The 16,881-nt window shown below is 37.8% G+C and overlaps 2 protein-coding genes, 1 long non-coding RNA gene and 2 other non-coding genes across 7 annotated transcripts; 2 read left to right on the forward strand and 3 right to left on the reverse strand.

Annotated features, from left to right (window-relative positions):
* Nucleotides 1-1,065: 1,065 nt before the first annotated feature.
* LOC131248150 (protein SRG1-like) lies at nt 1,066-1,981 on the forward strand. Its single transcript, XM_058248235.1, has 2 exons — nt 1,066-1,361; nt 1,475-1,981. The coding sequence occupies exons 1-2, from the start codon at nt 1,066-1,068 to the stop codon at nt 1,710-1,712; spliced, it is 534 nt and encodes a 177-aa protein (XP_058104218.1). The 3' UTR covers nt 1,713-1,981.
* Nucleotides 1,982-2,198: 217 nt separating this feature from the next.
* LOC131248149 (uncharacterized) lies at nt 2,199-7,007 on the reverse strand. Of its 3 annotated transcripts, none has more exons than XM_058248232.1 (7): nt 4,106-6,991; nt 3,834-3,990; nt 3,665-3,741; nt 3,530-3,569; nt 3,311-3,362; nt 3,119-3,194; nt 2,199-2,706 (listed from the first exon to the last, which is right to left on the reverse strand). In XM_058248232.1, exons 1-7 carry the CDS (start codon nt 4,592-4,594, stop codon nt 2,479-2,481), a joined length of 1,119 nt encoding a protein of 372 aa, XP_058104215.1. In that variant the 5' UTR covers nt 4,595-6,991; the 3' UTR covers nt 2,199-2,478. The 3 variants fall into 3 exon arrangements, with proteins under 3 accessions (XP_058104215.1, XP_058104216.1, XP_058104217.1); XM_058248233.1 differs by having other exon boundaries at nt 3,834-3,978; nt 4,106-6,988; XM_058248234.1 differs by having other exon boundaries at nt 2,538-2,747; nt 4,106-7,007.
* Nucleotides 7,008-9,229: 2,222 nt separating this feature from the next.
* On the forward strand, nt 9,230-11,687 carry LOC131249846 (uncharacterized). Its single transcript, XR_009172868.1, has 2 exons — nt 9,230-10,645; nt 11,477-11,687. It is a non-coding gene; the product is annotated as an uncharacterized LOC131249846 (long non-coding RNA).
* A 3,494-nt stretch (nt 11,688-15,181) lies between these two features.
* Nucleotides 15,182-15,265, reverse strand: LOC131250462 (small nucleolar RNA snoR14). Its single transcript, XR_009173389.1, has one exon. It is a non-coding gene; the product is annotated as a small nucleolar RNA snoR14 (small nucleolar RNA).
* A 162-nt stretch (nt 15,266-15,427) lies between these two features.
* LOC131250459 (small nucleolar RNA U61) lies at nt 15,428-15,523 on the reverse strand. The gene has a single exon (XR_009173386.1). It is a non-coding gene; the product is annotated as a small nucleolar RNA U61 (small nucleolar RNA).
* Nucleotides 15,524-16,881: the final 1,358 nt, after the last annotated feature.

Below are 16,881 nucleotides of genomic sequence, written 5' to 3' on the forward strand. Positions count from 1 at the left end.
TAAATTAATTGGTTGTTTGACATGGTATCAAAGTGGAAGGTCATGTGTACGAATCCAAATCAACCATTCATTTGTAAATTTGTCTAATCTTAACCGTTGAGCATGCATTAAATCAAGTCTCCTGTCCATCCATGGTTTATGTATCTAATCATTAATATAAGTCATCCATTCGATGGATCATTTGACTAATCCATCTAAAAAATCACTTTCTACCCTTTTTATACGGGAAAGTGACCGTACATGAACTCATATATCATATTACACTCTTAATCTTAATCATGTGATCTAACCGTACATCATGCTTGTATTTACTAACTAAAAAAAAAAAAACCCAAGCTGTTCAGTACAAAATTCGTAAGATAACACTACAAAACAAGCGGCTAGTTTTGTCATGAAACACATGCACATGTTGCTTAGACCATGGATAAGCATAAGCTATCAAAATGCATCATGGCCACCATTGATTAATCATATAGTAATATTGGACTGTTGGATAGGGCATGTTAAAGGAAGGCCTGACGTCAAGTTTCATTCGCATCAGACGGTCCAAATTAAAGCTACACTTGTTCAAAAATTTATGTACAAGAGAATAATACTTGGAACTTTTTGGTGTACCAGATTTTTGCCACAAGCTGGATTGCAAATATGTTGGGGACCGTCTAACACCTTAGTGGGTGTTATCCTTACTGTGGGGCCTACCTTGATGATTTTTCTTGCATCCATGCCGTCCATCTGTTGATCCAAATGTCAGGCAGAGCACAACACACAAAACAGTGGTGATTCAACGCTCAACATTAAAAACTTCCTAAGGCCAATTGTAATGCTTATTTTACATCCAACCCGTTGATAAGGCCATCCAGACTTGGATGGAGGGAAAATAGAAATATCGGCTTGATCCAAAACTTTTGTGCCCCACAAATTTTAATTGTCGTTCACCACTGTTTCTAATGGTGTGGCCCACCTAAGGTTTATATCTGCTTAAATTTTGGGATCATGTACTTAAATGATATTGAAAAACTGATAGATAGTGTGGATATACAAAACATTCATCAAGGTCGACCCAACATGGTAATTCGCCTTCTGGGTTTGATGGCCCAGAACTTGGGGATCAATCCGGAGAAGTTGACAGACAGGTTTCTGGACGGGATGCAGGGGGTGAGGATGAATTACTACCCTCCATGTCCGCAGGCAGACAAGGTCTTGGGCCTCTCTCCTCACTCCGATGCCACCGGCCTAACAATGCTTGTTCAAGTCAATGAAGTGCAAGGATTGCAAATAAGGAAAGATGGGAATTGGATCCCTATAAAACCTATTCCCGGTGCTTTCATTGTCAATATCGGCGACATCCTTGAGGCAAGTTCGTGTTAAAATGCTCCATTTCCTATTAGGATTTCATCAAGTTCATCAATTGGATTTGCTAGTGAGACAGAGTAGTCCATTTATTTATGTTCTTTTACTGATTGGCAGATCGAAGCAATCGTGTATATAGAAGCATTGAACACCGGGCTGTAATAAACACAGAGAAGGAACGTCTCTCGATCGCTGTGTTTCACTGTCCAACTTTCAACACGACAATCGGACCTCTTCCGGATCTCGTGAAAGATAGTGACATATACTATAAGACTGTAAGCCTTAAGGACTACAAGAAGTTTATTGTCTCAAGTAAACTCGATGGGAAGAGCACATTGGATGCCATGAAGTTGAAGAAATGAACAGGTTATCTTGCTAAGCATCATGGGTTTGTATGTCAGTTCGTACTCTGGAATGAAAAATAAAGAACTTTCACCCTAATTATCTTTACCAGTTAGTCTTTTTTTCCTCGTGAAGTTGTGTTCTTGTGCACGCTCAGGCTGCCAATTGTATGATTAAGATCATCGATTAGTGCAGTTTTTGAACCGTTATCTTGCTAAGCATCATGGGTTTGTATGTCAGTTCATACTCTGGAATGAAAAATAAAGAACTTTCCCCCTAATTATCGTTACCAGTTTGTCTTTCTTTCCTTGCGAAGTTGTGTTCTTGTGCACTTTGAACTCTCCCATCAAAATGGGAGAGTTCGGATGCTCGCTCAGGCTGCCAATTGTATGATTAAGATCATTGATTAGTGCGGTTTTTGAACCATGGCACATTAGACTTGTGATTATTAAATGCTTATCTGTTATTTGAAGAATGTGCAAGAACTGGTATAAGCTATTTACATGTAGTAGGAAAAAGGTCCATGCATTTTTATAAAAGTTTCAATCACTGGATGAGTAACATGAAAAGGTGAGTGCGTTGTGTCAACAGACATGCAAAGTAAGGCCAATCCACTCAGAAATTTATCCGCCACTCTTCTGATCAGCTTGGTTTAGAGCATGTTGATTCTTGTCCAGGTTTCTATGATGTTCTTAATATCAGACAGTCTACTTTCCTATTTAAGGTAATTACAGACTTGAATTCTATCAGTCAAAACCCTGCTCACAGAACCGAGTCATTTCCTTGTTACTCCCAACCAGTTTTCAATGGAAAATTCAATTCATCTGTCGTGTGAAAATAGTCTTCTGATTTATCTCCATTTCCCCCTACCGGTCGCTCTATGAAGAAAGATGTATACTTGGTATTTTCTGAGTTATGGTTCTTCAAGAAATTGCAGCTTCTCGTTTGCTGATCAAACATTTGCTGGAGGGTCTTTGCGTGCTCCTCGATTCTTATCTGTAAATTTCTTTGGAACTGCAGCAGTAAAACAAAGCCTCTGATTTCAGTAACAGCAGCTGAAAGATGATTGGTCATGGCTTAGGTACAGATGATGAAAGCTTTCCTAGACTTCTGAACAAGCAATTTAGGTTAGTACTTATCAAATAGAAATCAGTCATGGCTAAGGGTGCAGCTCAGGTGGGCTGGGTTGGGTTGAGGGTCCAACCGAGCTGACACGACCTGAATTCCAACTTGAGGTGCCCAACTTGAACCTGGCCCAAATTCCCCTCTATACTTAACCCTAAACCGATCAAAATACATGTGATTATTCCAAACCAGACCTCACGACTTTGACAGCCTGACCCATCCCTATCTGGACTTGGATTGGATGTTGGGTCGACCCAAACCCAAGTTGCAGCCTGAGCCTAGTCATGGCAATGTTATGTACCTCCAAATGCTCATGTAAACTCTTTTGAAAATCCATTTGCAGATGCAATGCTTCTGAGATGTGCAGTCCTCCATCTCTGCAAAATAAAAGAAAACAAACCTAAAATTCAGAGGATAGGAGAGATGAAATGAGGGGTGAAAGGAGACAATTGATTGTTGTATAAAAGGTGCCAGACAAGGTGAAGAAGATTACGCTTGCTGGTCGAACAGTGGCACTGTCTCATGGTTGCTTCTGCTGTTCTTCCCTGTTAAATGAAGTCTAGCCAATAATCATATTTATTTTAAAACATACCCACAACTTCAAGGAGCATGATTTAAAATCAACTGATTAGGATATAGATTTAAAAAATAAAAATAAAAATAAAAAATCAATCGATTTGGTCGGTCCTAAGCATGCTAAAAAATGTTTTACCTTCAAGAAAATTTGGAGTGCGTTTAGATGTCCGATACTTCTGCAAATAAATGATGATCCCTTGAATCAAGGGTTCAAGGTAGGAAGATAATATAAACTTCATCTAATAGAAATCAAGCAGTTGCAAAGAAACACCTGTAAATGGCTTTTGATGTGGGAGATTGTCAACCCTTCTGATTTCATTAGTTTTAATATCCCCTTCGGAGTTGCTTCTGAACTTGACAAAAAAGAAGTTATTACTGTAATTCTAACCTACAACACTAAATAGTTCGAAGAAGATGATTTTGGGTGTTACGTTACTCACTTGCCGCACCTCCAAGATGATCGACAGCTTTGACAAACTGCCCATGCAGTTCCCTAGTCCATCTAATTCTCTTTTTGCTGGCCACAGCCACTGTGGACTTCATCATAGTATGAGCAACAGAGGTACCTACCCAAGGATTAGAGCACTGATACATTACCTGTGAGTAATCATCATCTGTTTCTAAGGCATCAAAATGGAAAAAGCTATAAGTACCATATAGCCCAAAAACAGAAATCTGATAAAGAAGACTAACGAAAGATAGGGAAGCTCACCCCAATAGGGAGGATTCCTTTGGCCTCGTAGAGGTGTTGTGAGTTCAAATTCAAATTGCCCATCAGAGTCGTATTAGGAAGCAACCGCTTCAAGTTTGTATATTTTGAATGGATGTTTTCTACACCATCAGCCCTTTGGGAGCAAAAGTCATCGAGTAAGGGAGCAGATGAAAGTGCTCGCGTCATTTCAAATGATCTGGAATTGGGTTCTGTCACTTTCTCTGCCTTGGTTACAGGACAACTAGCCTGTGTAAATCCGGATTGAGAAACTTGTGCGGATTTCTTGGGCAATTCAGACAGAAAGTGCAGGTCACTTGGTTGATGAAGCTGCTGAGGAATCACCCCACCACATGAAGATACATGTGTAGAATTGGTATTGGAATTGGAATGTGGGAATAGAAACCAACAAGGATCAAAGAATGGCAGTTTTATGTCACCAATAGTTTCTTCATTCGGAATCACAGTTTCAATCTTCTCCTTGGTGTTCATTTCCAACAAAAAAGAATCTGTTCTTCTCCAAGAATGACAAGCTATGTTTTCCCGAATGACAAGTAAGAAATATTCAAATATTAACACATGCACATATAAATGAGGTGAATGTGTTTTCCTTTAACGCGTACTATACACAGAATTCTGATTCTTCCTTCCAATCATAGAGCCTCCGAATCTTCTATCGCATTCGTCTAGTGGTGAGAAAGCACAAAAAAGCACATACGTGTGCTCCGAACATTGAATATATGGTCGAGAATTATACACAAATCAGAGAATGAAAAACACAAAAAACCGTTGATTCTTCATAGGTAGTGGAATGTCGACAGTGACGATCCATCTATCAAACTTCTCTATCAACCCATGTAATAAGTTGTAATTTTTCTCCAAATTTTGCATGTTTAATTCTTCATCGACGTGACAAAATTCTCAGTAGATGTACTGTAAACTCTCACACGGTGGTAAGATCTTTCGTGCAATAATCTAGAACAGTGCCTCTTGTCGGGGAATCTGATGACACTGAATACTCAGGCAGCTTAGATTGGCCATCCAATGCCAATAAAACACTTGTTATATAACACAGAATCGTTATCGCTATCCAGTCGCTGGTTCTTTTGAGATGTTATAAATTCACTATAGTCAGATAATCAATTTACTCAGAGATCCGTTCCGATTGTGGACAAGAGAATCTGATGACGGAATGATATTGACATTAAGGGTGTGTTTGGATGTGCTATCAAATTGAATTCCAAAGTACTAGTCTAATAAAAGAGGAACTAACCAAATTGTAATCTCCTTAACCTCATATTGAGGATGTGGTCTCCAAATTGCAATTATGTTACTTTCGACTTGGACTAGAAGGGCTCCAAATTGCAATTATGTTACCTTCGAGTTGGACTAGAAAAAAAAAAAAAAACTGCTCTACTCTCGTTGGAAACACTAGGAAATGCCATTAGCTTTTGTAACTTTGTCTTGGTTGTTCTGAACATTCGCCATTCCTTTCCATTAGCTTTTGTCATTGTGTCTTGGTTGTACTGAACATTTGCCATTCAAGTCAAGTGTGCGTCCAAATAAGGCCAAAAGGATCTTAATTTGCAAAGGTTCCGTAATCAGTTCAAACAAACCCGTTTTAGTGGGGCATTTTTGCTTGGAGACTAGAATCATGTGAAAGGGAATTGGTAAGAGAATCTGATGGCAGAAAGGAAATTACTAGTGCCTATTCAACAGTTGAAGAATTTAACAAGAACCCAACAAAGAATTGATTCTAAAATTCGATATGAAATGACAATTTAAAGAAATACAATTGAAAGAAAAGACTTCCAACAAACCTGAAAAGAAGAAAACAAAAGTGAAATGGAATCATTTTATTTAAAAGTAGCATGAGAATGGGTCTTGGGAATTCAAAATACCACTTGATAACAAAGATTCCAGCTAAAGAAGAGAAGCCCCATGAATGGACTAACAGAGAAGAAATTCCTTTTCAAATAAAAAGAAGGTAAGATTCTTTATATTCTCAGATGCCTTTGTTTTCCTTAGCTTCATATGAAAGCAGGTAAGCTTTATGTTTGGGCTATATATCAAAGGAATCCACTACATACATACACCCACATCGATTGATTTGCTTATATCCACATAACATTTTGGTAGGGCCGACGACTGATCGATTGAGGTCTTGTTGGGCCTAGGTCCTTTTGGGACCCAGACCCAGATCTACTCAGATTTGGGTGCCCATTGCTTTGGACCTTGATTTGGGCCAAGTTCATGTACGTATGCCTCTCTTTTTTTTCTTTTTCTTTTTTTTTTACACACAGTCACACCCCACATGCACGCACACACTCATGCCACAATGAGATTTCACCATAATGGGTACTCGAACCCATGACCTCATGTTGAAACTCTTGTGAGTCTACCACTCAAGCATGAGTAAGGACCCTACATATGCCATGAACCAGACCACATACCAAACCAGCCCATTAATAGCTAATGCAGGGGCATTTTTACACTGGGCTTAAGTGAGGTGGCTTGTGGGATGCAAGTACACACTCGGGGTGGGCAGCTGATGTGAGGTAGGTGGCTTGTGTGAGATGGAACCCAGGTGATTTAGGGCCCATAAGGAGGTAAAACCCATGTGATTTGGGGCCCACGATAAGGGTTCAACCGAGAACCTAACCCATGGATGTGGGGCCTAGGCTATGATAAAAGGAATTAATTCCTCGTGCTTTATCAATTCAAGCTTTTAGAGCAAGTAGTTAATTGTCCTGCTTGATCTCGTGTTCGAGACTAGAGCTGTACACGAGTCGAGCTAGCTCGATAAACTCACTCGACTCGACTCGTTTGAGCTTGTTCCAACTCAACTCGCATGTAGGATCAGATCAGGCTGAGCGCAAGTAACCCCAACTTGAATAAAAACAAGTCGAGTTAGAGTTTGATCAAGTTCGACTCGAAACAGAGCTCGAACCCGACTTGACTTGATATATATATATATATATATATATATATATATATATATATATATAAAATTAAAAGATAAAAGTTAAAACACCAAAAGGTTATAACCTTTTCACCTTCCCTCTCTCTTTCTACCCTTTCCACTTTCCCAAACCTCGTGGATATCCATGAATAAATTGATGTTTCTTTCTCTTGCTTGAGAGAGGTTATGAATCTAGAATACCGTATTCTATTACAGTGAAAGGAGTTGGGAATATTTGAATCTCCAATTGCTGTTTTTGTTTCTGTACTGCAAGCGAACGACCGTCCGACTTTTGAGCACCACCACCCGAGCAGCGAGCTGAGCTTCCGAGTTGGGTCCCTCCGAGCAGGAAATCCATCAGCAGCCCCACCTCTCATTCTCTCTCTCAGTCTTTGTCTCTCTCTTTCAGCTCCAGGTAATTTTTTAAATGTAAATCGAGCTGGGTCGGCCAGTCAGGGTGTGTGTTTGGGTCGGGTTGGGTCAGGGTTTGGTCAGCGTCGGGTTGGGTCAGGGTCATGTTGGGTCAGGATCGGGTTGGCGTCGGGATGGGTCAGGGTTGGGTTGGGTCAGCGTCAGGTAAGGTTGCGTTGGGTCAAAGTTCGGTCAGCGTCGGGCAGGTTGGGTCAGGGTCAGGTTGGGTCAGGGTTGGATCAGGGTTCGGTCAGCGTCGGGCGGGTTGGGTCAGGGTTAGGTCAGCGACAGTGTCGGGTTAGGCTCAATTAGTTAGATTAAATGAATAGTCGAATATTTTGATTTTTGAAATGATTTATTGATTTTTTATTTTGATTACTTGAATAGTTGAATTTAATATTCAATTAGTTAAATTATTTGAAATTGAATATTTTGATTACTTGAAATTGATTTACGCTTAATTCAAGTATTCAACTAAAAATCATATATTTCATATATGATTTATAGTTATAGACTTCAATTAATCAGAAATCAATTAGTTTTAAACTGACTTCACTTAACACTTAACACACTTGACAACAATCTACCTACCCGTTTAAGAATTCATATACAATAAATTATATTCAAATCAACTATTGGTTTGATATTTTATATATATATATATATATATATATATGAATTCTTAGATTGTCCATGTTGAACAGTTTGGTAATATATCATGTACCTTAATGTTGCTTACACAATTTACATGGAATTCGAGATTCGGTGCATTAATCCGATTTATTCTCTGAATATATAGTTCTCAACTGTTTGAGTGCCTCCCATCTGCGATTGTGAATAACAGATAATAGTGATAACACTCAAACAGTAGAGAATTTTTACATATATTTGAAAATTTATGAGGAGATGCTACCGAATTTTCAAATCACATGTAAATTGTGTGAATAAAGTACATGATATATTACTGAATGAGATTAAAAGTTAAGAGACGTTAGAAAATGCCTACTTACAAATCACATACTACAATCACACCTTCGAACTTCACATATCTTGCATATGTTTTCTTATTTTTATATTTAAAGATGGCTAGTGTGGATGTCCCCACTACCCCTGGTGTTCGTGCATCTGCCACATCCCCTCTAGTTGTTGATGTTGAACAGGATGAGAGAAACTTAAATTCAGTCTCAGATGCGTCGAATAAAGGGAAAAAAAAGATCAACAGTTTAGGACGATTTTGAAGAGGTTAAGGTGAAAGAAGGTTCTAACCGTGTTATGAAGGTTAAATGTAAGCATTGCAAGTCAACATTCACAAAACATTTTAGGGGATCAACTTCACATTATCGTAGACACACGATTAATTGTTTTAAGAGTCCAAAAATCCTACGTTCAAGCCAACAACTGCTCTCATTTGCCTCATCTGGAGGAACCAACTCCGACGCGCAAGCTGCTCTCATCACTCATAAATTTAAAAAAAAACAAACTAAAAGAGTGGTTTACAAGAATAATTATTGTTGAGGAGAAATCATTTAAGTTTATAGAGAGCAAAGTTTTTAGCAAATACAACAGATACTTGAATCCAAGATTTGAGAAATGTTCGCGGGTTACAGTGAAAAGAGAATGCATGAATATGTATATGAATGAGAAGTTCATTGAGAAGACAAAGTTGAAAGTCATTCTCTCATCAGTCTCACGTATAAGTCTTACTTCAGACTTATGGACGGCATCGAACCAAAGGAGGGGTTGCATGTCGCTAACTGCACACTATGTTGATGCAGATTGGAATTTACGTAAGACTATATTACACTTTGGTCACCTTCCTCCCCCCCATACCGGTTTGCCTATTTCAGACTGTGTATACAATTGTCTTCAGGAGTGGGGTATCGAAAGTAGGATATCTTCAATGATGCTAGATAATACTTTTACAAATGATGTTGTGATTTCTTTTTTGCAGAGCCAATTCAAGACAGGTGGGAATCTTTATTTTGGGGGAAAAATTTTTCAAGTGAAATGTTGTGCTCACATTCTAAATATAATTGTGCAAGAGGGGCTAAAAATAATTGAAGACACAATTGAGAACATAAGAGAAAGCATGAAGTATATACGGGGGTCACCATCAAGACTTAGCATCTATAATGACATACTCGAACATTTAAATGTTGGAACTCAAAAAACATTGAAGTTAGATGTATGCACCTGTTGGAATTCAACATATGAAATGTTGGATGCAGCAATGGAGTTGAAAAATGCATTCCCAAAATTTGTAGTTCGTGATAAGACATATGCTTGGTTACCTAGTGTAGCCGATTGGAGAAGAGCTGAAGGGGTTCATAGTTTTTTTTCGAATTTACTATGACTGCACGAAGTTATTTTCGAGAAATAAATATCCAACAGTAAATCTGTTTCTTCCAAAGCTTTGGAAGATTAAGGATGTTCTTCAAAGAAGTGTCACAATAGGTCCAAATTATATTCTGAACATGTCGCTAAGCATGTAGATGAAATTAGAAAAGTACTGGACCGAATGTCACCTATTGATGGCTTTAGCTATTGTATTTGATCATTGCTGCAAAATAGGAATGGTTAGTTACGTTTACAAGAAGATTTATCCATGTGACAAGGCTGTCATTGAAACATCTTATGTTCGTGTGGCAATTGAAGAATTGTACTCTTCTTATGTAGGTAATTCTTCCAGAAGTCAGGACACTCAAGTTATGAATGAACGCGGCTCCAGTTCGGCTATAGGTGATGAAATTTTTTTCGATGAGTACTTCTCAGCCTTATAACAAGATGAAGCGAGTCAGCAAACAAATGAGTCAGAATTAGAAGTATATCTCAAGAAGCCAGTCGTGAAGGCCTCCAGCCCAAACTTTGACGTTTTAGATGGGTGGAAGACTAGAGCTCGTGAAGGAAAATACACTACACTGTTGTTGATCGCTTGAAATATTTTATCAATTCCGATAACAACAGTGGCATCAAAGTCTGCATTCAGCACTGGTAGTAAGGTAGTGAACAAGTATAGAAGCTCTCTTGCACCCAAAACAACTGAAGCGCTCGTTTGTATGCAAGATTAGTTACGTCCAGTTTAGGGTGACAGTTCATTTGTTGAAGAGAATGATGAAGAGGACGAGGCCGAGAGTCTACACAAGGCTAGCAGTACCCCTTCATATGTTTAAGTGAGTTTATGGTTTTCTTATAACATTCTCATATTTTTATTTGCTAGCTTATATTAACTTGGTATGCACTGCCATTGCACCTATCTTCGTTCTAACAATCTTGATTTTTTATCATTGTAAAATAATATTAACTTGACTCGACTCAACTCGACTCAAATAGCTCGCTCGACTCGACTCTAACCAACGAGTCGAGTTGAGCTCAAAGGGTGAGCTCGAAGACCGAGTCGAGCTGAGCTTGAGCTCAGGTCATGGTGGGGTTGAGCCGAGTAGAGCTAGGCCTAGCTCCACTCGAACTTGACCCGTGTACAACTCTATTCGAGACACTTTATTGAGAGTGATTAATGCAGGGGCATTCAGGGCGAGTGCCTCGTGTGAGGCGGAACCCGTGTGATTTAGGAGGGGATGAAACCCCAATCGACTCTGCTATACACTTTTGGTATGATTCCAAGACCATTTAGTTCAACCTCAACAGTAAGAGCTGATATAGCAGAAGTTGAAATATAAGGTATTTCACCCAAAATTCCCTATCATATAACTATTGCACTCAGGCAAGTTCACCTACAACGTAGAATAAGCTCATTCCATCACAATTTCATGTGAGCCCAACTTCGTACGTGTGGCATCCAACATATGAAAGTCACCACACGATGAAAGGTGGGACATGATGAAAATCCAGCTGATCCAACCCTCGTGTGAGCCCGTACGAATTTGGGTATTTTGATTTGTGGGCCCCACGGCCATTCATATTCTACCATAGATTGGGGATTTTTCTTTATGGGCCCCACAATCAATCATATCCATTGAATTAATTCATGTGTTCTATTCATGCAGCTAGGAGGACTTTCTGCAATATATCTGGAACAGGATGTGTGTGATTGCGGCTGAACTGAATCGAAGAAGGATGTGAGTATGCTGCATTTCTATATGTGAAAAAAATACTTTGATTCTTAATTGTAGTTCATTGTGACTGATACAGTTAACTGTTGGAACGTAGGTACTGCTGGAATGAGTGGTTATGATGATTTTAATAGCTTTATATGTAGGTTCAAAAGTCAATGGACTCATGCGTGTAGCTTTGATGGTTGCTAGTATGGTTGACTTTGTGATCTTTGGACGTGGTTAGTATGGTTAGGAGAATCTGAACTAAAACTTCCATTTGTACCTGTAGTTCAGACCATAGAATCAAGTGTAGGAATGCCTTGTCTGTTGTTAGTGTGTGAACTTTTATTTGTAACAGCAGTAATATTTTTATGTTGAAAATTGGATGCCCTGAATCTATACTAAAACAAGGGCCATCGATTGGTCGATGGTATGATCGACAAGTCGGACAATATCAAAAATATTTGATTTTTTGGCAAAACTCAATGCATTGTTTTTGGAATTTTCAACGAGTTGACCTGACCGATAAATGCATCTCAACCAGTTAAATAGATAAGTTGACAGATTGTGCATTTTTGAACGGTTTTGTTTCTATTTTCATTTTACATTATATATATGGGTGAGTAAGGTTTCAAATCTTGTAACTTCGTTATTTATAATGCATTACCGTGTTGTGCCGTGATTTTTTTTCCGCAAGGATTTTTCTACATAAATTTAGAGTATTCTTTGCTGGATTTGGTCTTGCAATTGTGATTACTTTGATTGATTTCACTGTGTTTGCTTCTGTGAGCCACAACGAGTGACATCAGAGCTATCATCGAGAAGCAAATCAAATATGAAGACTATATATATATATATATATATGGCATCTAGCATGAATTTCGATGTAAAGAAGTATTCTGTAAATTTATAATTTTTTTTTTTATAAAATAAAAAAATAAAAACTTTGAACTATGAAACTTAAAGATAAATAGCCTGCAGTTCAGCAAGGATTGAAAAACGTAATCCGTGTAAAGTGACCAAAAATTATAAAAGAATAAGAGTAGAAAAAGTTAGATCAAAAGGTCAATATCTCAATCTAGTTATGCCTAACGGATGACTTCTTCTGTAATGTTACTAGAGAGAAGACTTTGGTTGATACATGAGTGAACTTAAAGAATATTTATATGAAGAAGTCTCTTGAAAATCATTTGTAATTGTTCGATTTAAAGATGACTGAGGGGCCTGATGTTTAGACACACATTAGTAACTTCTGTCTGCAAATTATTAGATGCAGATGAGGCGATGAAAGATGAAAATCAAGCATATATTCTATTAAATACTCTTTCATAATCGTATGAGTTGTTCAAAAACTCTTTGTATATTGGTAGGACGACCATCAAAAAGAAATTCGGAAGCAATTGAGAACTAAATCCAATGGCAAAAACAAGCTAAAGTGTTGGAATTGTAGCATAATGGTGCACATGAAAATGATTGTCAGAATTTAGTGAGGAAGCGAGTGGTAGTGACATGATGAGGCATCAAAATCTGGATATTTCGACAATGTATGGATTTTAGATACGGAGGATTCATATTACATAACCACTTATAGAAGTTAATTCACTAGTTACAATGAGTATGATGATGGTCAATTGTCTATGAGTAATGACAACATAATGTAATTAATATCAGATCAGTGTGCATTAAGATATTTGATGGCATGGAGCATATCTTTACCGATGTGAGACATTCTTGTGTTAAGGAAGAAATATCTCTAAGTGCAATTGAGGCACTTTGATGCAAATTCACCTAGTTCGATCATATTCTTAAGAGACTAATTTTAGTATATGAGAACCTATATGCTAAATAGTTAAAAGTTATCTTTTAAGTCTAAAAATATGTTTGTAATAGAGGTTATTGATTATGTGCATTCTTATGTATGTTGGCCGTCACTCATATTTTCTAGTGGATGATCATCACAATTCATTATATCATGATTATTTCAAAAAGATATTAGTTTGTTTTTAAAAAAATTAATATAAGATTTTCACCACCTTCAAGATGATGGTAGTAAAAAAAAAAAAAAACAACGAGGCAAAAGGTTAAAGTGTTGAGAAACAGGTAAGGCAATTGGTAAATTGATTGCGCAATTTTGTGCATTTTTGTGCTATTTGTTTCTATTTTCGTTTTAGATTATATACCTGGATTTAATTAAAATTAAAGTTAAGGCTAAACATGTTTAACAGTTGAGAAAAAAATTTAGGATTTTTCCTATAAGGCTTTGAATAGTTAAGGTTTCATGTCTTATAATTTTGTTATCCATATTGTGGCTTTGAATAGTTAAGGTTTCATGTCTTATAATCTGGTTATCCATATTGTGGCTTTGAATAGTTAAGGTTTCATGTCTTATAATTTTGTTATCCATAATGTTCATAACGCATTATCACTTGGCGCCATGATCTTTTTACTTCAAGAGTTTCCACACAAATTTGAAATATTCTCTACTAGATTTGCCTTGCAATTATGATTGTTTTGTTTGATTCCACTTTACATGCTTCCGCAAATCACAACATTTTATGTATGAACTGAACTAATGTGCGTGAATGTGAGATCCAGTTGGGGCATTATATGCTAGAATTGTGTGCATGTCATCAACGTGGAATCAAAGGGTATGTTTTCCGTTGAAACATGTTTTGAATTGGGGTGTAGATATTGGGGTGTAGATACTTTAGGAGTAGATCAAGCCACGGTCATAGTTTCAGATTCTCAGCGTGTTATTTGGAATTAGCTTTTATTGTCGAAGTTAAGCAAATCAATGAGTTCAATATATTAATTTTATGAGTAGTCATAGAACAATGAGTTTAGTATATTAATTTTATGAGTAGCTTTATAAATTTAATTTATGTTATCATTTTTGAATTATTTTCCATTTACTTACTAGGTTAGAATCTTTATATGCTCTTAGATATTATTAGGTAAACATTAGATGCAGACTTTTAGACCAGGAGAGCATTTGTTAGATAAAGGAGCAACATTGTTTTAATCTAAATTAGCAATTGTATTTTTTTGGCAAAGATATGTAATGGCGTTTATTTTATACAAGATCTCTTTTTATGAATTCATGGATTGTTGAATTAACGAGTTTATTTTCCACATGGAGACCCCTTGATGTAAATTCATGGATTGTTGAATTAATTAGTTTCTTATATAAACCACTTCTCTTTTTTATATCAGGACAACATATTCATTGGCTGTGTAGCTCATCAAATAAGCGTTCTATGTTTTTTATATCAGGACAAACATTCATCTAGCTCTGTAGTCCATCAAATAAGCGGTCTGGATAACCAAACATGTGCTGCACTCATCAAACTAATGAATTAAGAATACAAATCACCAATCATTGTTGATGTAACTAGATCTAAAAATCAACCATTTGGGGGTGTTCATCAAGTGCTGTTGACGGTCGACAACTATTAAAAATCAATTGATATGTTGACGATAAATCGGAAAAGGTAAGTGAATCTCCCCGAGTGGGCTCAGCCAAACCAGCTCTCAGCTGCGACTCCAATCAGAAATTCAATTGAATCATCAACCAATTAAAGCGAATAATTAAAAAATGGTTAAAAAATATGAGATAATCTCTTGTTTTGGGAGGCGAGAGTTTGGCTGGGGTAAGAAGCGATCAGAACCTGTCGGGATTCATGAGTAACATCAACATACTTTCAGTGGATTGACAGACCATGAAATTTATCTTCATCTCGCAACTACCCCTTTAACCACATAAAAAACGCTGAAATAGGAAAAAAACAAATAGGTAAAGCTAATAATACATAAAATAGAATTTTAAACAAAAAAAAAAAAAAAAGAAGAAGAAGAAGAAGAAGAAGAGAAAAGAAGAAAAAAGCAAAAGGGGAAAAAGTGAATTCGCTCAGAACTTCTTAGAGGGTTGTGTTTGCCATCACCAAAGAGCTCGATAGAGAGCTCTTTATCTGGCACACGAACACATCTTCATCACTGCGACAGAAACCCTAAGAGAGATAGAAAGAGAGATTATGAAGGAGAAGAGAAGAGGCGCGTCGCGAAATGAGAGAACAAAAAGAACTCGAGAGATTATGAAGAGGAGAGGGAGCGGGGCGCGGAATGAGGAAGAAGGAAATGAAATCCTATTTATGGACGGGAGGAGTTCCTGAGCGATGGAAACCCTAGACTTTTTAGATCCGGAAAACGCTCGCCTAGCTACCTACCGGAAGAAGAGACGACTTAACGCGCTCCGTCCATCAGCTCCACTATCCCTTGTTTGGCCTAGATCCCAAAAATCAGACTGATTTGACACTCAGGTGGACCACCCATGTAAATTCACACCAATAACCTCTAAAGTCACGTGGTATGGCCCACCTAAGCTTTGGAACGTCGTGATTTTAGGATAATTCAGATGAATGGACTGGATGGCATATAAACACTAATACAGGCCGGGCCCTACACGACTAATCGTAGGCTTAACCATGGTGTGGCCCACCTAAGTTTTGAATCATCATGATTTTTGGCTGCAATAGTTAGCATGACGCAGCGTACCTGATGGACGGAGTGGATCTCATCCACGTGGCTCTCGATTCACCAAAGTAACCTAGCACGAGCTACGACAGCGTGGTTCACTATATCATATACATATGGCCCCTATCGTATACAATTGGGGCTTATTTATCGACGATCCATACTATTGATCTGTTGATTCCCACCATGGAGGGATAATTCCGAATAAATAAATCAGATTAAAAGATGTGAGTAATTGATAACGGAACCTTTTCTCAATTGAACGTAGATCCGACCTACAGTCCAAAAATCAAAAGGTTATATTGTCCCACCAACGAGATTCTTGAGAAACAATACATCCATAATCTGACTGGACGATGATCTGGATTACCAAACCATGTGCCCCACTTGTCAGAATCGAAAATCTGGGGATATCGTCCAAAGATGAGGGCCGTCATATCATATTGACTCAAAAACACTCGCGCGGTATATCCACGCCGTCCATCCGTTTTTCTATATCATTTAGATAATGATCCCGAAGCGAGGCAGAACCAAATGGTGGACCAGACAGTAGGGATTGAATTCCTACCATTAGAAACATTTTGGGGCCACAACAGTTTTGGATAAAGCTGCTATTTGTGTTTTCCCTTAATAATAGCAATGAATATTCCACTAAATCCAACTCATATCAGGCCATGAAGACGTCTCACGAAGGGAAGTGAGACCATTTTCTCATGGAGTCCTCGAATCCAAACGTAAAGCTCATTGCTGCCCAACAGACCGAGAATATTATTAGAAATGATAAAACGACATCAGCCAAACAAGTCCTTGTTCTCCTTGTAAATGAA

The sequence above is a fragment of the Magnolia sinica genome, chromosome 6, assembly GCF_029962835.1.
Source record: "Magnolia sinica isolate HGM2019 chromosome 6, MsV1, whole genome shotgun sequence".
NCBI lineage: Eukaryota > Viridiplantae > Streptophyta > Magnoliopsida > Magnoliales > Magnoliaceae > Magnolia > Magnolia sinica.